Genomic DNA, 22,375 nt, shown 5'->3' with positions numbered 1-22,375 from the left:
GAGCCCCCAATAAGTCAAGGGGCTGTACTGCAGTACATCAGTAGTGATGAGTAATCTGTCCTGTAATTGTATAAAAGTAGGTCCTGGCGTGCACATCTTTGTCTGGCCTAGGGGGCAGTGGAAAGTCCTGCCACTGACTGAGCTGGTCCATTGCTGGGGGCATAAATTCATAGTATGTCTTGTAGAGTCTACAGGAAACTATTACTGTGCTTCATTTAATAAACCTGGCTTGGGTTCCTTCATACCTTACTAGAGTGGTCTTTGGGGGTCTGCTGTCAGCTATCTGCACAGAACTGGGGCAGCACACAGAGGGAACACGCACACAGATGACTTATCAAACAAGAGCAGAGCACCACACCGGTAGCTACTGCCACCACCACCTACTGCCCTAGCCAATGTGGGAGAAGCAGGGACTTGAATTCATGTCTTCCACAATCATCACACTATCTTCCAGGGGCTCTCAAACTGGGGGTCATGAGCTGTCAGCCTCCACCCCAAACCCTGCTTTGCTTCCAGCATTTATAACAGGGTAAAATATATAAGAAACTGTTTTTACTTTATTGGAGGTGGGGGTTGTACTTAGAGGCTTGCTATGTGAAAGGGGTCACCTGTTCAAGAGTTTAAGAACCACTGCTATAGTCATATACACAAAGTAAAAGAGCTCTAACAGGCAAGATTAAGACCCAGTGCAGATATGCATCCGAAGAAGTGGGTTGTAGCCCACGAAAGCTTATGCTCTAATAAATTTGTTAGTCTCTAAGGTGCCACAAGTACTCCTGTTATTTTTTAGTGCAGATTAGCCACTTCATCTGGGATGCAAGAGACCCAAGTTCCTGTGCACTGGGAGAAGTAGATTGAGGTGTAACCTAGTCACTCTTGGTTAGTGAGCTGTCACATGCTTTACTTTAGTACACATAGGGCAGATGTTAAATACAGGCCAGAGTAAGTGTTCTAAGTGAACCATAGAAATATCAGATTCTACAAAATATAAACTTTTCATTAAAAATGCTTCCAGCCCTCTAGGATATAAACATTCTAAATGCAAGGTAAGCATGATGCAGTGTTGGCTGACTCTTGAAAGCCCTCCCCATTAGTCTTACTGGTGTGTTGTCTATAATGTTCATGACGTCAATTGTAACTGCTGATCACTCCTACTTTATATACTTAATTTTATCAGACAGGAATAGAGGGAGAACAAAGTTGCTGCAACAAGGGAAATGAAGAGCAAAGAAAGGAAACGAGCAATAGCAGTGGGCACAAACAGAGAGGATGTCCTCCCAGTAAGTGATGCTGAATGTGACTAAACAAAGAATGACAAAGGCCATTCTTGATTAGGCCTCCCATTAGCAGTGAGATATACTATTTTAAGGAAGTGAGGAGGTAGTCCTAGAGTTATACTCCAGGCCTCTCCACAAAGGAGTTTGAAAGCATGGTCCAGGGGATAAGATGGTTGTCCTATACTACAAGTCCCAGTTTTCAAATCATTGAAGCTTTAAATTGCCACCACTGGGAGCTAGAGACAGTAGTAGCTGGTTAGCTTTCTATCACACCTGAAACAGGGATCAAGGCAAGGTAGTAAGAAGAATGCAATTTTATTTGAAGGGCCAAAGTATGGCATCCTACAAAGAGCAAGAAAAACTGTGAGGGCCAGCAAACTTCTCTCAGCATTGTTCTCGGGTTAGTGACCCGAGAACTAGTTTTTTTTAATCCCTAACCCTATGACATCTAGCAACCTGGAATTCATTTGTTCTGAAGAGCATGTACTTACATATTACTGAAAGACAGACAGTTCCAAACTACTACCATTCTACTATAAATAGCAAGCAAACACACTTCTGCAATAAAGATTTAAGAACATTTTGACCAAAAAAATCAAGCATTACCAATGATGTGATTCAAGAATTTATTAAGTCATACATGCAAAACATACTAACTGCATTAGCAAAAGATCAATGTAAAAACTTCACAATTTTGCAACTTGATTTTTAAATTTTGTTCTAGTGGTTGAAAGGGTGTAGTTCAACATTGTATTCTTGCCAGTTTAGGATGTACAGAACATTGTTAGCACTAAGTTACAGAACCTCACAGACCCAAGTTACCATTACCAGATAAATCAACGCGATGCACATGTAGGTGAGCTAAAGGACAATTGTCAGCATTAGTCATGTTAGTGTTGGGGTACCTGGCAAAGTAATGTTTGAGAAGGTTCATAGCTTAAGAAGGTCTAAAGTATAAAAATTACTAAAACTTGTAAACTGTTTCACATGATTTTTACACCTAATGACTAGAAGACTAAAGAAAACGCCTCGGAAAGCACGTAGTTTACTGGATCAGAAGTAACAGGAAAATAAGGATATGCTTAAGTTTTCTAATCTACAAAAAAACAAAATGCTAATATATCAGAAAGGTTTTAAAATACAAGTTATATTGCTCAATAAGAAGAAATTCTACAAGAAAAGCATTTACTTAATATAACATCTGTGGGAATGACCAGTTCAAAGTTGTGTTAAATGAATGCCCTACTTGAAAATAAATTCAAAAACCTACCTATAAACACCAACCTCTTTTTCACCTACTGCATATTTGTGACAAGTTAATTTTACTGTTACTGATTTTACCTGTGACAAAAAAAATCTATTCAGCTTAACCACTCAGTTGACAATGTAGTGTAAATTGGTCTGTACAGTGTCAAAATACTGTCTGGCAATATCACTTGATCAAACCAGATGTGTTTCACTTACCCATCACAATACAATGCTGTCAAGAGGAGTACATATACTTCAGTAAGAATATTTATTTTTAATCACAGCAGCAAGAACTAGATTGTAACTGAGCCCTTACCAGTGATAAACCATTTTTTACTGTGACTCTAAGGTCAGTCATTTTGTCAATTATCTTAATCGTTTAGGTTTGATATACAATGCTATGCAACAACCACAGGTTGAGAAAACATTTACATTAGACTGCAACATTTTCCTAAGGATACCGTACTGTTACATATTTGTGAAAAACTAGAGTTTTGCATTTCCTACAGACATTAGAGTTTTCTTAAAGACAACAGTCTTAAAAATAGTTTAGTGCTTAGTGTTCATAGCACAACAACGCAACTTAATTCAGCAGATAGTTTGGCAACACTTGATTAATCTGAGCAAGAATAGGACTTTAAAAATAAGGCTTTACATAGGTTTGTCATTTTTTAGGATTTCACTTTTAGTAGGATTTGAAAAGCAGTTTTCATACTTTAAACAAATGAAACCATGAAATTGTTGATTGATTCAAAAATTTTATGGAAGAGAACTAATTTATAACAGAAAACTTGGCATTGAATGTGAATGCTCCCTGGTTCTGAGCAAAGCACACAAGGTTTGGAGTGGGGGTGGGGCAGGGTAACATTTACAGCAGCAGACATTTTCTCTTCCTCTTCTTTACAGGAGGGGGGCAGAGAACTGCTCGAATAGCTTCATCGAACACTGTCTTGAGGCCTCGCTGTGTAAGTGCTGAGCATTCTAGGTATTTCACTGCACCTGCAGAAAGCCAGAAGGTTTGAAGTTACAAAACAATTCTCTACATTGTGCCAAAGATACCCTTGTTTCTGATTTTGGCAGTCAGTTAAAAGCAGTATCTCCTCTTAAAATTAAACAGTCTCCTATACAATGAATTTCAGGTAGAGTCAATGTAATTCAGTAAAAATCATACCAATCTCTTTTGCCATGGCAAGGCCCTGTGGATAGGTGATTGGAGTCAATTTCTTCTCCTTCAGTTTTTCAATAGTGTCTTTATCATCTCTAAGATCAAGTTTGGTACCCACTAGAATGATGGGAGTGTTAGGGCAATGGTGTCGCACCTCTGGATACCACTGCAAAAAAAGGATGCAAGTATGTACTTGTGTAGCAACTGTCATTTAAGACCCTCAGAGCACTTTACAAATCATTAAAGCCTCGCAAAATTCCAGTAAGGTAGGTAGACGTGTGGGGCAAAGAAAGAAATTAAAGGTGAGGGTCCCCAAAAATATTCCTTCCCTAACCACAAGACAGGTGACAGTCACTCTGTCCAGACCAGTGGTTCTCAACTTATTACCTGGGACCCCAGGCACACCCGTGGCCTTTAACACACAGCTGAGCTGGGCCACAGCTGTGTACTAATTGGGTCACATGCAGCCAGCTGGTCCAGACAGTAGTAAATACTCAGTGGAAATGCCCTTTGTTCACTGGTTTGACAGGAGTATGGAAACTTTTGGGGCAATTCAACAGTTAGCAGAAAAATTTCAGTTAAAGTCCATCTGGGCTCAGGAGTGTAATTACAGGCACAGATACCCCAGAATAGGTATACTGGACATTAACAAGACAGAGGGGTGGGTGGGTGGAAGAAATACTCTCCCATATCTTTCAATAAACTGTAAATTGTAAAATCAATGTGTGCCCAAATTGAAATACATCCCCTTGTTCAAGATCCATTGAACATTAAGCATAACAAAGATAGGATCCAAAAGGGGATCCCCCCCACGACAGCTAAATTTTGGCTTTGTGAACCTGGGCCAGCATTTAACATCAGAGAGAGACTTAACTCCTTTCTTATCCAGGACAGTTGACTTCTACAGGCTGAAAAATCCTGATGTGGCTTTGCAAAACAAGGAGAAGAGAATACTTTCACGATAATACAGACCATCTGCGACAGCTCTCCATCATGCAGAATGGATCATTTCTCTTTACCAATGGAAACATGACAGGAATAAAATAAGCTTCTGAATGCCAGCTGATTTTCTGGTTACTCAGCAGGCAAAGCCCAGAGCCTAGATCAAGTCTTCCACCATCACCAAAATTTGCCCCTTTTGCCTATGTACTTTCCCAAATTCTTTGCTCTCAAATGTGCCTTTAAGAGCTCCCCGTACCACCTGACATCTTAAAATAGGTTTATAAGATTGTGTATTCCATTTAACCACTGCCTTACATTTTATCATTTTCCTAACTATCAGTTTTGTCAATTACTTTTTTCCTTACCATCACACATCAAGGAAAAAGATTCTAGTTTGAAATGTAGCAGGTGCACTGCACTGCTAAAAAGAACTTTTAAGATTAATCAACTGACATGGCTGAAAGCAGCAAAATTCTGGATTTTTCCTTTACAGGTAAAGTAGCATTGTTCAATCATAGAAAGAGAAGGTGGGTGAGGTAATATCTTTTATTGGACCAACTTCTGTGGGTGAAGGAGACAAGCTTTTGAGCTGCATAACTTGCAGAGACCTGAAGAAGAGCTCTGTGCAGTTCAAACTCTTGTCTCCTTCACCCACAGAAGTTGGTCCAATAAAAGATATTACCTCACCCACCTCGTCTCTCTAATATCCTGGGACCTACACGGCTACAACACTGCAAACATTGTTCAGTCATGGAATTTAAATGACACCTGCTAAACTCCAACATTACTGATGTCTTCACAAGAATTTCAAAGAACGTGAACCTAGTTTTTCCTTTAATTCCTACTGTAAAGCAAAGAATACAGGCTGTGCCCTAAGAAACAGTAGTGATTATTCTCTCCAAGGAAAGAAGGGGACACTAACCTATACTTACCTTAGCACGGACATTTTCAAAGGATGCAGGACTCACAAGGGAAAAGCAAATTAAGAAGACATCCTACAAAACAAATGTTGAGTTAGGCCAATACAGTAACCACTGGAGAACAAACGGTACCTTCTTTAATATAAAATCGGTTTCTATTCAGCTACTGGAGGCATCTAGTCAGTAACTGCTAGAATAGTTGTGCTAGCAGCATGTTAGCATTTCAGAATCTTACTCCCAGCACATCTACTCTTGCTAAGCTATTCAGACACTGAAAAAATAGTAGAACCTTGGAGGAGCCCATGACATTTTGATGGAAGAAGTAGAATTTTGTGGGTAACAGTAAGAGAAGAGTCACTAGAATTGCAGTCTCCTGTCTCTTTTTCAGCTTAGACACAATGAAAGGCCAAGTGATTTAAGATTTAAATAACATCCTGCACTAATGTGCTGGTTGTGTGCTTAAGTAGAAAGTGTTACTGCTCCATTACTTCTGAAAGCAAATCATACCAGTTCAGGGGAGATTTTCTGGTCTGAGGGAATGGGTGCAACGTGGAGTATGGCTCTGAGAAATCACGTCAGCTGGCCAGCATTAAATGACTACTTCTATGTAAAATATCCTTAAACCATCTAAGCAGACATTTTCTTGCATCCAGTAAATAATTTCCAGATCATTACTGTTGTGCACAGATCAAATGAATCCTGTGTGAGTTCTGAATCTATTATATAGAATGTTAATGTGAAACACTTTAGCATTTCCCTCCTCCCTCCCAGCTAGGATCAGGCATGTAAAAAAAATTGGCATGCAAATTGATCTTACTAGCCCACTCCATTCCTTGGTGATTGGACCAGAGAAAAAAGGCCTTTAAAAATGTCATCCCCTTGCCTTTCAGTTGAGGGGGGGGAAGAGGGGGGAGGTGAATTTTATTGCAAGGAAGAGATTGGGTGAAAAAACAAAATCATCGAGGAAAAGATAGAAGAGATGGGAAATAATAAGGTTAATGTGCAAATGCAACAAAATATAAATGTCAAAGGCTGATAAGCTTCATATCCTGATTGCTTCTAAATTATTTTAGGCAAGTGTTTAAATTTGGTTAACTAGAAGATTAATTTCTAAATCTGGTCATCTGAAGATCACTGCAATCTTCCTACATAAATCTTACACCTGAACAAAGTATTACACAAAGCTCCAGCTTCCCTTAACCCACTTTTCATATTGGAGTAAATACAAATAAAACACACAAGTGTATTAAGGAATCAGAGGCATTTCAGAAGGTTAGTTGATTGTACTGCATTTCAAGGCTGTCTGTTAGGTTTGCTTCTGACATCTGCACTGCTAAGCACTTGCAACCCAGTCCTTCATGCATCACCCCAGCAAGTTTCCCCAACCATGACACCAGAAGAAGAAAGATGGGCAATATCACATAATAGGATACTATGGCCACTACTTCAGTTTTCCAATTCTGCAAGTTTATGGCAATCCCTAGTTCTGCATGTTGTGCAGGTTCACTTCTCCCCTTTACAATTCCAGGTCATCAAATGTTTGAGTGTACAGGAAGTTCTATGGGTTATTTGCAACTTTCAGGTTACCCTTCTGTATTAAAAATCTAATCCAAAACACAGGAGGAAAACACATTTTATCTGCTTGTTATGCAAGAAAAACTTTACTCTTAAGAAAAGCATTGATTTAAAGAGGTCTGATAGTAGTGGGTGCTCAGACCTATAAAGCAATAATAGTGTCCCAAGAGTTAAACTTTAAGTACAAGGGAACAGCTATTGTTTAGTAAAATAGGGGCCAATTTATCACTGTATTATTGTGAGGAAAAACAAGGCAACAGAACTTGGAACTTAAGTTTATTGAAAGCTTTACATACGGCAATAGGTTGATCTTTCAGACTGGAAGTTAAATTGTTATCATTGGTTCCTCCAACCTAATAACAGTATGAGACAAATTAAGTTTAGGAGTAACTTTAATGTAAAGTTTGCTATTACCTGACCATTTCTTCTCAGCATTACTATTCTCACCAATCCTCACAACACAGCTTTTCTTCTCAAAAGGGGATCTCCCTTGGAAGTCACCAGACATCTAGAAAAACCCACTAGAACTACTTCTTCCAAAGCTGTAGATTTAGCTACCCATATTGATAAAGATGATTGGAACAGCAAACACTGCTAAGCATGCTCATCTCTTTAAAAAAAAATAAAAGCTAAGCCACACTGGAGTGGGCAAGAGTCACACAGTAAAAAAATTAGGTAAGAATTTTTCCTCTCATTCATGTGTCACGTTTACCAATCCTCAAAGATTTTCCATACAGTGAGAACAGAATACATTAAAGCAGTGAAGTTTAAAGTGTGAAAGTGTCAGAACATTGCAGCGCCATGTGAGAAGGAAGTTACTACTACATCAACTTGGGTGCAGAACAAATATCAACTTCTAACACCCGGTCTTTATCAACTCACATTTCTTTTATTTACTATAACTGATCTGTTGATTGAGTACTAGCCCTAGAAGTTTAAATAGTACCCAGCAGGTTGAACAAACAACCATTTTGTCCCCCTGTACATAGGTTTGGAACATGACTGTTCAATGCACTTTAAAGTTTTACCTTTTCTCACGATTTGGTGGGTTCCCAACGAGCCATTCTCCATGCTGTGATGGCTTTTACAGCAGGGGTTCTCAACCTTTCCAGACTACAGTACCCCTTTCAGGAGTCTGATTTGTCTTGTGTACCCCAAGTTTCACCTCACTTAAAAACTACTTTTTTACAAAATCAGACAAAAATACGAATTAATGAAAAATTGCTTACTTTTTCATTTTTACCATACAGTTATAAAATAAATCAACTGGAATATAAATATTGTACTTACATTTCAGTGAGCAGTATAAATTAGTCATTATCTGTATGAAATTTTAGTTTGTACTAACTTTGCTAGTGCTTTTTATGTAGCCTGTTGTAAAACTAGGCAAATATCTAGATGAGTTGATGTACACCCTGGAGGGGTACGCGTACCCCTGGTTGAGAACCACCATGTTAGAAGAAAAAAGATGTTGTTAAGGTGCTGAGAGTCTCCTAAACATGCCTGGAAGTTTCACTTGTTTTAAATATCCCACTACTGCTCCTGCATACAAGAAAGTGCATAGATAACTGGAAGTTTTGTAGGGACCATCTATAGTTGACAGGTTAGTGTCAGTCTCTGATCTCATGGTTGAGAAGAAAACCTTATTGTGAGGATTGGTGACCATAGCATATGAATGAAAACTGTGAATGAAGACGAATAAACTACAAAACTTTAAGTTAGCATTCACTGAGTGAAATCCATCTTATTCAGCAGAGAAATGAAATTATATAAGAAATGAAGTAGTTTTGCATTTTAATATTAGAGAACATGAAATATAGTTTCAGACCATTTATAATAGCTAGTAATTACTATGAAAAAGCTGCAATAACTGCAAGTTTACCACTTTCTTCTAGCTGAAGGACAATTCCATCAGATAAAGTCTAGCTCAAAACAAGACCATTGAATTTGGCAGAAATTAGCTTCAGGAAACTAGTATCTAAAGAGATTAGCTGAGCTGTGGTGGCAGCTGCACTTGAGAGAACGGAGCAGACAACTTCATCTTCCATATACAGCAGGAACAAGGCACAGTCTATGTAGATTCAGGATTTAACTAGTTGCAAGCAATGAAACCACAAATACATTTCTCCTGATGTTATAATCAAAATTACAAGTGTATCATAAATACTCTTGACCTGAAATAACTTAAGAGCTCTAACATACCCCATGTCAACCCCAAGAAAAGAGAGTGTGGCTCTTTCACATTTAATACCATCTTCCAAATCAAATGAGAAGCTGAATGACATCAAGTGCTTAGCAAGGAGTGTCAGACTGGAGCCAAACAGCATGCCCGAAAACCAGATCTTGCTTTTGGCGGGATGCGAACCTTAATCAATCAACAGACTTGCTATTGAGATTACTCAATTCATCAAAATTTATTTTTCAATTAAATATTCTAGTCAATTGTGGGTCTCCAACTCCACATAAAGCCAGCATGCCTCAGTGTATGAAAAAAGCGTGTGTGAAGATTTCAACATCTCTTCAATTGCAGACAGATAGAAGACGCAAGTATTACAGTTGCAGCATTCAGATGAAACTTGCCAGAGTTCAATTTTACCATTAAATTTGATATCTTAACATGAAGAAGTGTTAAAAATCTTAGTATGATTCAAGAAAGAAGCAGACATTTATAGGGCTATTTAGGCTATACGCATGCTTCAAATATCTCATAGTATAAGTCTTACTGTTTGTGGATAGGATAATGGACGTAATCTGTCATAGTCCTCTTGTCCAGCTGTATCCCACAAACCCAGGTTGACTGGTTTTCCATCAACCATTACATTAGCAGAGTAGTTGTCAAAGCTACAGAATTAAAAAAAAGATTAGTTGAAGTGTTTCTTGTGAATAATAGCAAGCCAATAAATTTATCTTTTACAGTAAACTACAAAAGCTGAGATCTTCTGTAAAGTCCTAGTCACAAAGATTACAGATGGAAAAAGTCAAATTCTACTCCATCTATCTCCGCCATCAAATATAGTCCCAGTATAAATTGATTAGTGAGCAGAGTGGAAGTGAGCTGATCAAAAATGTACAATAAATACTACATGGATACCACCACATATGACAGACAACAAATATAAAAGTTAGCCCAAGAAGCCAAAAGTACTTTTAAATAAATCTAGATGCTGAGTTAAGCTTTTATTAAGAGAAAACTAAAAGGTGATGTTTTCAACTGATTTACACAATTAAAAACCACCACCACTAACGGTGGCTAGTATACAGACTTTGACATAAATTAGTTCATAGGGTTTTATTGATATACTTACACAGTGGGTATGTATTCTCCGGGAAATGCATTGGTTGTGTAACTGATGAGTAGGCATGTTTTACCTACAGCACTGTAAAAGAGAAAGTGTATTCATGGTTAAGTGCTCTCTCTTACATGCAAGGGAGAATAAACAGCCCTTCAACAGAAACCATTTCATTTTGCCATTAGAAGCGAGATTAAGCTCAAACTTGAATTGTCAGTGCTCAATGTTCTGTGACTTTCCAATAGTAAAAACATCAGTCAGAAGATAAACTTAAGCTCAGTGGCAGACAGAACCAAATAATGTAAGATCTCCTAAAATATGAAGGGGCAATAAAAAGTTACCAGACTTTGTTTGGATTTTAGCTACAAAAAGAGACATATGTCTTAGCCAGAAAACCAAGCTCTGCTATCATTTGACCAATTTCACTCCCTGAACAGTACTGCGATAGCTATCATTAGCACAAAGTTCTTGAAATTCATAAAACTGAAAGGAATATCTCCCCTCACCCTTCATACAACTCAAAGTTGACTTGTTATTCCTTTTATAAGACTCAACTTTATTTTCCTTACACCAGTTAACTTTTAAGAAACTATTGCCAATTTCTTATCAAAATGCCACATTATAGGGGTTGGGGAAACAGGAGTAGCAGTCCTCACCAACATTTGCTAAAATGGCAGAATGAGATCCTGTATGCCAGGGGTAGGCAACCTATGGCACACGTGCCGAAGGCAGCACGCAAGCTGATTTTCAGTGGCACTCACACTGCCTGGGTCCTGGCCACCGGTCCGGGGAGCTCTGCATTTTAATTTAATTTTAAATGAAGCTTCTTAAACATTTTAAAAACCTTATTTACTTTACATACAACAATAGTTTAGTTATATATTATAGACTTATAGAAAGAGACCTTCTAAAAATGTTGAAATGTATTACTGGCACGCGAAACCTTAAATTAGAGTGAATAAATGAAGATTCGGCACACCACTTCTGAAAGGATGCCGACCCCTGCTGTATGCAGTATCACTTCCTTAGAAGCCCACAGACATATCATGGAAAACTCATTTAGGGCTAATTCTATCCTAACATTGAATCCAGGTTACGCAAAGATTCTCCCACAAAAAAACCCAAACTCCTCCAGATAACTGGGGAGAAAACCTATGCTCTGGGTTTCTTTGAAAGCCTGATAGCCAGCTCCCTTCTCCCCAGCATTAACTAAACTCAAATATTAAGGCAGGTAGCTGATCTTTGGTAACAGGTTCAATTAACAAGGTTTGGGATAATTAAGGTTTGACTATATAACTTTTTTTTTTTTTTTTTAAGAGAGAGAGAGAGAGAGACAGAGAGAGAGAGAGAGAGAGAGACAAAAATTTCATAAAAATTAAGTTTCTAATGCTTAAGAGTTCATCTGGTCCTGATACTTGTTCCTCATTTGAAGATTATAATCCTTTGATATTATAACATTTTCCAGAGGATCACTTCACAATTAGTTGCCGCAGAGAAGATAATATCATCAGGGGATTATGTTCTTCCTGATGCTTACTCCTCACTTGAACAGATGATCTTCTACTCAAAAGGCAAAGTATTCTCAGGCAGATGTTTTATCACCAAATACTGATTGTCCAAAATGTATGCATCAGCAGCATTTTAATCCTTACTGTACTTCCATTACACTATGACTCATGCAACTCTTATACTTTGTGCATCTCATATGGGTAAGAAACTCATTAAAGTCAGGTTATCTGCCGTAAAGTCTTACCTTAGTACTTAGTTGTTACACAAAGAAATCCTAGCAACTAATCAATACTACTGCTAAAAATGTCCTTAGCTTCTGCATGAGGAAAGATATTACTGCAAGGATTACAAAAGGATTTTAGTTAGGGGCCTTAATATACATAGGCTTTCTGGCTCTAAAACATTATGAGTTAACACCCATGGCAGTTTTATCATCTTTACTATCACCATCATGACTACATATTTTGTCTGGTTTGTGAAAGCATCTAGTTACTTTAATGTGGATTTCCTCTTTCCCTTCCAAGGGTAAGACCTTGTTTGAATATTTTTATAATCTTTGCAACTGTCAACAACTACTATTGCTACTAATCATCTCTAGTGATTCAAAAATGAAAGCAGGTTAGGTGGACCCTGTGCTCTGTCAGAGATAGAAGTTACTGTGTACATCGCAACTCTGTCTGCAACAGGTTCCTCCAAAACACTTCCTTAATCAATTCAACAATACTTTGTTTGCTTGACAAGCCATTCAATTGTTCTTAATGACTGAAAACTAGAATCTTCAGCGAGGCCGTTGTGATCTGCCCATACTAGTGCCTGTCTGGGAATTTATCCCACAGGTCCATATGTAATTTTTAACTGTTTCTGACTCAGGGCCTGTCTACACTGGCAATTTACAGCAGTGCAACTTTCTGTGAGCCCAGCAAGTTTCAGCACTGTAAAGCGCCAGTGTAGACAGCACCCCCAGCGCTGGTAGCTGTGCCCCTCGTGGATGTGGGTTTTTTAGAGTGCTGGGAGAGCTCTCTCCCAGCGCTCTGCCGTGACCACAAAAGCCATGTTAAAGCGCTGCCGCGGCAGCATTTTAGCGTTGCCAGTGTAGACTAGCCCTCAGTGGCAGGTTGATGCACAGCATAATGCTCAATCTGCTGTAGCTTTTTGTCCCACCTAATAAAGTTTTCTCTCATTACTCTGATATAAACTCTTATAATTTGATGATATAAATCAATTGTTCACACTAATTTTGAAGCAGTAAGGAAAGTCTAAATTTCAACTGCCTTTCTGTTATATTAGCTGCAATTTCCTCTTGAAATTTGCACTGTGTTTTGTGCTCAAATACACCTCTAAGTTATGGCATTAAATTCTGTACTTGGTAAGCCTCAGTTTTGCATATTTTACTGTAGTAGATGTCTTTAAGATGTATGCAAAAAAGTGGCCTAGCAATTTGTCAATCAGGAACACATGTGGGAAAGTGAGATTTGCATCAGGATCTGGAAGTTAATGAGAGTGGACCAGGGATGGATTATCCCTGGGCAGCCAGTAAATGCTTACTTCAGGGATTCACTTCAGTGGCATATTGAAATGAAGCAGAAACAGCTCCAGTTTATCATTATGAAAACAGAGGCAGTAAAGTTGCATTCTTCATGGCAGTCCTAAAAGTTTAGCATTCACAGCATATAACAGAGAAACAATGAGGTGTATGTAAATAAAAGGAAAGAGGGATAAAGTCTAGTCAGTCGAGCTCAGGACTAAGAGCCAGAGACTCCCAAATTCTAATCCCAGCTGTAATACAGTGCCCTTGAGCAAATCACAGACCCTTTTGCAGTTTTCCCAACCTGTGAAGTAGGGATAATTACTTACCTCACAGGGTTGTTGTGAGGAATAATGTTTGCAAAGTGATTTTAAGATGAACATCACTCTAAATTCTAAATTTTATAAACCTTTGTACACAAATGGGGAATTTCAAGGTGTTTTGGAGTAAACCAGCATTCTCTGAAAACAGGAGCACATTGTATTGTTTTAACATCATTAAACCAATTGATTATTCTTAGACTTCTATACCTGTAAGAGTCTGAGTCCAGTATATTAACACTTCCAAAAAGGAAATTGTAAAGGATATGTATGGACCCAGGCCTTTCAGAGTGCCACAGAATAGGAATAGAATAGGTCCAGATTATAAAGAAGTCATCAAGGCTTTAAACCCTAGAAGTTCTGGAGCACCAACGTCCCATATTCTATGGGAGGCTTCCTTAGGACTCGGAGGCAATACTGTCTTAAGATTCCAGAGCATGTTTCACCTGATGCCCCATTCTCAATAGGTCCCATAAGACATCAATAAGTAGAAACAATTTGAATATAAAATTTAAGATGACTGGTTTGATAGGTATTGAAAACTAAGACTATTCCATTCATTATTTGCAACAGTGAATGAAGAGCAATTTTCCGCCCTCACGTCTTCCTTTCCAACTCAGTGGGCAGTGGGAATGGTGAGTCTGCTGTGGGTTATTCAGAGCATCCCAGGAAGGTGGTGGTGAAAGATTTCATTCCAAGCTTAAAAGAATTAAAAGAACTGTCTGGTGCTACAAAGCCATACAACAATCAGGCTAAGTCATTAAATCAACAAGAAAAAACAAGTTCAACAGCCCTGTGTTTCAGACTTGTTCCATTCTATGTTTCCTGCCTCTCTAGCCTCTTGGCTCTCTGCCCTATGAATCAGATGTGTATGGTTACCAACTCAGAAATAAATCTTTAATGCCTACCTTTGCTGTGCTAACCTACATTACATTTATTCCTCATCTCCTGTTTCAATATTATGTTAACACATTTCATTTGAAAAGTGCTTAGAGTCTGAATGAAGGCAACTCTTCTTGGGAAGAGCTGTAATCATATAGTGAGTGGCAATCCCTTATAAACAGAAACCTTAGATTGAGATGTATTAATAGAATGACTAATTGGGGGAAAATGACTAATCTGAAAATGGTCAACAAAATTTCTAGCAACTATTTAACCATGGCCTTCCAATCCTATCAACAGAAGTTAGTAACATCAGGCTGTAACAAGAAATAGTCTGTAAATCATGGAAAGTTTTTAAATTAATTTGAGAGAAAACAGGCATACAGGAGACTGCATAATTCTGGTTTCACTGTGTTCTACAGAGCATATTGCCCCAAGTTTCCCAAGACTGCACTGAACCCCTATTTGCTTCCAGGTGCAATTCAAGGTGTTGACTGATCTATAAAACTTTACATGGTTTGGATCCTGGAAAGCCAAGAAAGTCTTTCTTTGGCCATATCTACACTAGCAAGTTTTGGGAAGTCTTGCACAACAATAGATTTGGTTTGAGCAGGGTTAGATGGCACTGTGGTAAAAATGCTGGCAGACACTCTACATTAATATTCCCTCCAATTTTACCACCACTGGATCTCCACAGGCGGTAATATGACAACTGGAGATTTTCTGAAATTTTAAAGTTGAGAACATGGCACTTGTTTGTAACCATGGCAATGGAAGCCAACTGAGGTACTTGGGTTAACAGTTTCCTTAATTTAGATGTCCAGGAATTGTTAGAATCCTCCTGGAAAGACTTTTCCCTGTGGAATTTATTTCTCCCCCTGGTCCACCTGAACCAGCGTATGGACCTTCAGTACACAGTGTAAGGCCCATCTCTTCTCTCAGAATTCATATAATTTAAATAGTAGATGAAACTCTTCTAGCATTGACACTGGTCAAAAAGCGGTGTACTTTTTTTGTGGGTTTAACACTACTCAGAGCCTAGAGCAGGGGTAGGCAACGTATGGCAAGCTGATTTTCAGTGGTACTCACACTGCCTGGGTCCTGGCCACCGGTCTGGGGAGCTCTGCATTTTAATTTAATTTTAAATGAAGCTTCTTAAACATTTTAAAAACCTTATTTACTTTACATACAACAATAGTTTAGTTATATATTATAGACTTATAGAAAGATACCTTCTAAAAACGTTAAAATGTATTACTGGCACGTGAAACCTTAAATTAGAGTGAATAAATGAAGATTCAGCACACCACTTCTGAAAGGTTGCTGACCCCTGGCCTAGAGACTCTGATGGGAGCTTTTATTTGAAATAATCAAATATCTTATTCTACCAGTTCTGAGAACTAAATCCTAAGTTTCTTTCCCAAAAGGCACTATTCTAGATAAACCAGAATTCTACCAAGTTTTAATTTTTTAATTCAAAAGAGTGTTGTAACAGCAGCTCCCCAAATTCCAGCCCTCAACAGCCTCTCTAGTGGCCCCAAAGTTGACAGACAGACTGCTATGGGAAAGGTTGAAGTATTCAGCAGAATGAAAATTAAAGAACCATCATACTACAGGAATGCTTCACTACCGGAAACAACTTAGAATATTTGCACTGAACTAAAACAAGCCAATTGTCTTTGTTTTAAAGGGATATTGCCAAGTTAATATTTTTTTAAATTTGCTTTGTTCTACTGATATCTTAGATCAACTGAAAGGTTTACATCTCACTATTTATTTTGTTTACTTTCTGTACTTCATTGAGCTTGGACAATGAAGCTACAATTGGCTTTTATGCACTAGAACAATGCCTCCATATTGATTTAAATCCAAGCAAAAAAACTGAACTTTTTTACAGCTAAGTTTCTACTAGTTGTTTTTTAAAATCTTGGGTCTTAGAGTAATACAGTATTGTTTATTCTTACATATAGTGCCCTAAACACTTCAGTAGGAAAAACATTTTTTAAGTATATAACAAGAACTATAAGTTTGTGGCCTAACCTACCTGATATTTTACCAAATTTAAGGGTTAGTAATTTGCAAGATGAAACTCAGCTTTCCATCTGGGAGAATTTTTTACAGCTAAGTTATAAATCTCAGAAGACAATTTATAATAGAAAAGCTAACCATTAACTATCGAATCAAACATATCACAGCTTTGATTTATACTAAATATTGACTTCCAGTCGATGAAAATCTTTGTGTTAAGGAAAGCAATTTCAACTGCATTCACTAAAGGAAAGCCACTGATTCACTGCTTCAGTTGTAAGTATATATTAAGGATGACAAAAACCCTTACAATACAATGAGAGGTCTGGCTGTTTCTGTGGTGCCTAGTAATCAGTTTCCTTCCACTGCAGAACTGTCCCCTCTCATTAGATGAAACCGCTCAGGATTCCATAACAATAACCAGTTGCTTCCCTAACTGAAGCATCTAAACAAGCCTGAATGAAAGCAAAATACTCTGCTAAAAGTAACTTGTGTCACTGCTTTTGTACCAAATTCTCATCTTCAATAAGAATTCCTTATAAATAATCAATATCGAAGTAAGTAGCAGAAAAGTGTTGCACATTATACAATCTTATTTCTCTGCATAATAAAATAATTCAGAAAGCAACAGTTGCCATCTATCACTCCGAAACAATCTTCATGTTAAAGATAGATACAAGGCCAAAAATATGACAGCAAAAACATCATGTACGTAGAAACTGCTGTGCTTTTCTAACCAACTGTGTGACCAATAAATATCGGTTCAGGCATGAAGTCTAAGGCACACATAACCAGGTACACATATGGTATGCTAAAGACAAACAGTCCATAAATGTTGAAATTTAGTAGAAGCAATGACACATGTACATTTATATATTCTGGTTTGTTTTTTCTAGCAGAATTTGGCAAAGAATACACAAATTAATATGTATATGTAAGCAAATCAGGATCTCAGTTATATAGTTTAATAATATTAAACTATAAGGCTTCCATATATATTTTTAAATCATTTTTAGATATTTCTTCTAGATCACCTGAGAAGCTAGTTCTTAAAAAAAAAGCAGCAAGTTAAATATCAAAACCCAGAATTAGGTAATTAAATATGGAAAAATACAACCATGGACTTAAAGAGCTATCAAAATGGGAACACACAGATCAAGATCCCATTGAGACAGCAAGTTTCTGAAGTACATGCATTAAGAAAGGCAAACAAATTGAATGTGTCAGCCCTTCTCTCAAAAGCATATACAAAATTTAAGCAAATTACACCATTTTAGTTTTCAAGAAAATTAAAAAAATAATAATAATTCTGAAAATGGTTGCAGTGAGATTATACTTATATAGGACCATATTGTTGTTGTGTTTTTAATACGTTGTATACTTTTTGTTGAATGAGCCACTATACACAACATGGTTTCCTTCTATTCAACATTATAAAGTGTTTTTCAAAACATGGAAAATAGCATTTAAATTTATTATCAGCAACACTAGGTCTGGCAAAATTTGTTTAAATACAATTTGCTATGTTAAGCTAGTGAGATTTTTATAAATGGAAACCGTTTGTAAAATGTGTAATATGAACAATTGACCTATTTATTAACCATTCATATTGTACACAATCACAATGTAAGTATTGTTACGTTTAGCTTGTAAATTATTAGCACATTATGAAGAGTTTGTATATAAGTGGTTATACTTGTTTGCTCTTTATTCATCAGATTTTAAAAGTTAATAGGAAAAAAATTGCTAAGAATACAAGAGCTGCCATACTTGGTAAGACCAATGGTCCATCTAGTCCAGTATCCTGTCTCCAACAGTGGCCAGGACCAGAGCTTCAGAGAGAAAGTACAGAACAGAGCAATTCTGGAGTGATACGCTCCTGTTTTCTTGCAGTCAGAGGTTGAGGGCAGCTCCGAGCATGGGTTACATCCCTGACCATCTTGGCTAACAGCCATTGACAAACCAATGCTTCATGAATTTATCTTATTCTTTTTTGAACCCAGGTAGATTTCATTCTTTCAGAACATCTAACGCAGACAAAATATTCATTTTAATAAAATATTTTAGACAAAGAATTAAGATGTTGATTTAAAAATCAAAGTTAATTTACTCTATTATATTAATTTAAGCTAAGTGAAAGAATGATCTGTTATTCCTACCAGTGCCAATGAATTACAGCACTATAAGAGTCTGTCAAATATGTCAAGACTCCATTCTTGTGTAGCACAAGCAATAAGAGCAAGCCAGGTATCTCACATGAATTTTGAAATTCAACATTTGTTAAAAGTTATTTTAAATAGTCTAAACGTTAATGAAAACTAATCATTCCCAAGTAACATGATGAAAACCACATTAAATGACACAAGGCGGATGGTGATTTCTTCTAGCTGTACTTACGCTTCTCAGTCTATCTACACTGGGTTGCTGTGATGTCCAATTATGCTTAGACTACACTGGGATTTTTGTTTCTATGAAAAAAAAAAAAACTGCATAAAACAAGTCTTGTTCTCCAGCTGGCCTGTGATGCTCCGTGAGCTCTGACATCTAGTAAGGAAAAAAATGCTTCCAAGATGCTGGGAAGAGCTTCCCGTTATGAAGCCTATTCAACATCATTCAGCACTAAAACACACAATACACACCTTCCAACATGTTCTTTACAAAGGAAGAACTATGCATAAACTCGGGTTCAATCCCATTACAAATAATATCAGAAAGTTATTTCTATTATAATAACAGGGCATGCAAAGTACCACAGGTGTACACGGTTCTTTACAGACAATGAATATATGACAGGTTGATAATTTTTTGCATTACAATAGCACATACCGGCTCCAGTTAGGACCAGGTCCCTACCTTACTAGCTACAAACATAGTAAAATACAGTCCTTGCCCTGCAGAGATCGCAATCTACTCTGAGTTTATAATCTAAACCAGCAGTTCTCAAACTTCAGCAACCTGAGGACCCTCACTTTGATTTAAAAATTTTTGGGGACCACCAAGCCTCTCCGCTCAGCCCCAGGCCCTGCCCCCACTCCACCCCTTCCCCCAAGGCCCCACCCCTTCCTGCCTCCTGCTCACTCCATCCCCCCTCCCTCTGTCACTCACTCTCCCCCACCTTCACACACTTTCATCAGACTGGGGCAGGGGTCTGGGGTGTAGGAGGGGGTAAGAGGTGCTGGCTCTGGGAGGGAGTTTGGGTGTGGGAGGGGGAGAGGGCTCTGGGAGGGAGTTTGGGTGCGGGGTCTGGGCTGGAGCAGGAGGTTGGGCTGCAGGAGGGGATGAAGGGTGTGGGCTCCGGCTGGGCACCACTTATCTTGGGCAGCTCCTGAAAGTGACCAGCACATCTCTCTGACAGCGGCTCCTACTTAGGGGGCCTCCGCACACTGCCCCTGCACACAGGCACCGCCGCCACAGTTCCCAGCCAATGGGAGCTGCAGAGTTGGTGCTCGGGGACTACGCGGAGACCCACGCTTCCCCTAGGGCCGCAGAGATGTGCCAGCCGCTTCTGGCAGTGGCACGGGGCCAGGGTAGGCAGGGAGCCTGGCTTAGCCTTGCTGCGCCACTGGACTTTTAGCGCCTAAAATCTCCAGGTTTAGCTTCAGTAGCCTCCAGGAGATAGAGGGAGAGGGAGGACTTGATCAGCGGGGGCCACAGACCCCAGTTTGAGAAACACTGATCTACATTTTAATCTTTGGCTGTAAAAGCATAGATCTATCAAAACAATGAACTACAACTGCCAGTGTTTATTACTACTATAATTAAGTCCTATTAAAGAGATGTTAGAGATAAAGTAACTGAATGTAAAACTTATACTTTTAACAGTACCTTTACTATAAAACTTTAAAGTAGGAAAGAACTGTTTAAACTATACATGACAAATCTAATTAGGGAGCAGGGAAAACAGTTGTGGCCATTGCTAAACCAATTGTGGTTTAGAAGCAGTCAGGAATAAGGGACTAGCCCTACAATAACTTGGGGAAGTGGCCATCTCTTTGACAGCATCAAAATGGAGTGTACACCCTCGCACACTAACATATAGGGAAGACCCCAATTTTTGTAAGCATGAATACTATGTATCAAGTCACCATCCAATCATCCATCTTTGGGATACCTGTCCATTCACCGCATAAACCCAGAGCTCTAGGGCACCCGCCATTCACCAACGTCCTTATGGGAGCCTGGAACACCCTTATTTCCTAGCAATTCTGAAGCCGCCCCCTTATGCCATATCTCGCACTTCCCCATTTGCCAATACGAATAGACAGACCACCACCCCGGCATACATAACGTCCCCTGGTGGCTCTGCTTCTACACCAATACACATCTCCCAACATGTACCCACAACCCTGAAATAACCTGCTACTGCCAACACTCATACAGAGTACCCCACTTACACAATTTTTTGGGGGGGAGGGGGCGGGCGCTTTGTATCAATATCATCCAGCACTAGCGTGGGGATCCATCAATTTCTTGCACAGTTATTTACACCACCACCTACTTCAGAATACCCTATACACGCAACCCTTCCCACCAGGGAGCCCTGGGAATTGGGCTGGGACTGGGTGTGGAAAGCTTGTGGTGGTGGTGGGGGGGAGAAAGAGTGGTGGGCCCCCAGGGAGCGGAGAGGAGAGGCCCGTCCCGGCCCCCCTCCGGGGGGGAACGAGTCCCGCCCTGGCCACCACACGCGGAGGGGACCCCTGGGAACGGGGGAGAGGAGAGAGGCCCGCCCCGGCCACCCCATGGAGGGGACGGACCCCCGGGGAGCGGGTGGAGAGAGGGGGCCCCCGCCACCCCACGGGTGAGGACACGCGGAGAGGGAGGCCCGCCCTGGCCACCCCACGCGGTGGGACCCCGGGGAGTGTGAGGGGAGGGTGTGGTCAGGTTCCACCCGGGGAAGGAGAAGCAGCGCTCTGGACTTACCCGTCTCCCACCACCACACACTTGATGGCCTGCATCGGGGCTGCTAAGGGGCCGAGTCTCTGCGGCTCCTGCTGCTACCTTGTTGGGAAGGTCCGTGAGGCTAGGGGCGCGCGGGTCCGCACCGGCGTCTGGCCGCCTCCGCCCTCAGTGCCTGGAAGCGGGGAAGAGGCAGCGGCCACCACCCAAAGCTGGGAGAGCAGAGCGCTGCAAGGAAACAGGAAGCTCCCGATCCGCTCACATCCGGCCTCGCCGCGCTCCCCACCACCTGCCCCGCCTTCGGAACCGCTCGACTACCCCCACCCGGTCTGCAACGCGGCTTCGGAACCGTTCGGAAAAGCTCGGGTTCTCTCTCCCGAGGGCAGCCGCAACTTCGTTAGTGTTCGGCAACACGTGATTCACAGCGGGCTTGGCTTCGGCCATCTACGGCACTGCTCGGGCGTCCCCCTCCGAAAGTAACGGCTTCGGATACGCTCGGTGTCCCTTCCCTTACCTCAGACTAGGAGGGGCCGCCATGTTTGTGCTACTAACCTAGTCAGGGAACGTGGGGGAGGGGGAGAACTCGCCTCTCGCTCCTGCTCTCGCCTCAGCCGCCTCATGAGCACAGAGGACCTTAGTGTGACCCAGAGGGCCTGATCTGGGCAGTCCTAGTGTGACATGGGGTCCTGCTATGGGCCCGTCTCCCAGCTCTGGTGAGACTGAAAGTCACCATGTCTGGGCATCATAGCTCAGCTGGGGTTGCCAATTTTGGTTGGATGTATTCCTGGAGATTTCATC

General features: G+C 40.0%; 1 protein-coding gene across 2 annotated transcripts; it reads right to left on the bottom strand.

Annotated features, from left to right (window-relative positions):
• Positions 1 to 1,889: 1,889 nt before the first annotated feature.
• RAC1 (Rac family small GTPase 1) lies at positions 1,890 to 21,827 on the bottom strand. Of its 2 annotated transcripts, none has more exons than XM_065412516.1 (6): positions 21,602 to 21,827; positions 10,433 to 10,504; positions 9,851 to 9,968; positions 5,565 to 5,627; positions 3,697 to 3,856; positions 1,890 to 3,524 (listed from the first exon to the last, which is right to left on the bottom strand). In XM_065412516.1, the coding sequence occupies exons 1-6, from the start codon at positions 21,634 to 21,636 to the stop codon at positions 3,394 to 3,396; spliced, it is 579 nt and encodes a 192-aa protein (XP_065268588.1). In that variant the 5' UTR covers positions 21,637 to 21,827; the 3' UTR covers positions 1,890 to 3,393. The 2 variants fall into 2 exon arrangements, with proteins under 2 accessions (XP_065268588.1, XP_065268589.1); XM_065412517.1 differs by lacking the exon at positions 21,602 to 21,827 and adding an exon at positions 18,452 to 18,591.
• Positions 21,828 to 22,375: the final 548 nt, after the last annotated feature.

This window comes from Emys orbicularis, chromosome 10 (genome assembly GCF_028017835.1).
Source record: "Emys orbicularis isolate rEmyOrb1 chromosome 10, rEmyOrb1.hap1, whole genome shotgun sequence".
In the NCBI taxonomy this organism is placed as follows: Eukaryota; Metazoa; Chordata; order Testudines; family Emydidae; genus Emys; species Emys orbicularis.
The sequence above is the reverse complement of the archived record's forward strand: the minus strand, read 5'-3'. Positions and strand labels throughout refer to the sequence as shown.

What these genes read in the sequence shown, in the direction of transcription:
- RAC1 (XM_065412516.1), bottom strand. Translation starts at nt 21,636, where the DNA reads ATGCAGGCCATCAAGTGTGTGGTGGTGGGAGACGG. An exon ending in TGTGTGGTGGTGGGAGACGG is followed by an intron (nt 10,505 to 21,601) that starts GTAAGTCCAGAG and finishes TCTCTTTTACAG; the next exon opens with TGCTGTAGGTAAAACATGCC. An exon ending in TTGAAAATGTCCGTGCTAAG is followed by an intron (nt 3,857 to 5,564) that starts GTAAGTATAGGT and finishes CTTTTTTTGCAG; the next exon opens with TGGTATCCAGAGGTGCGACA.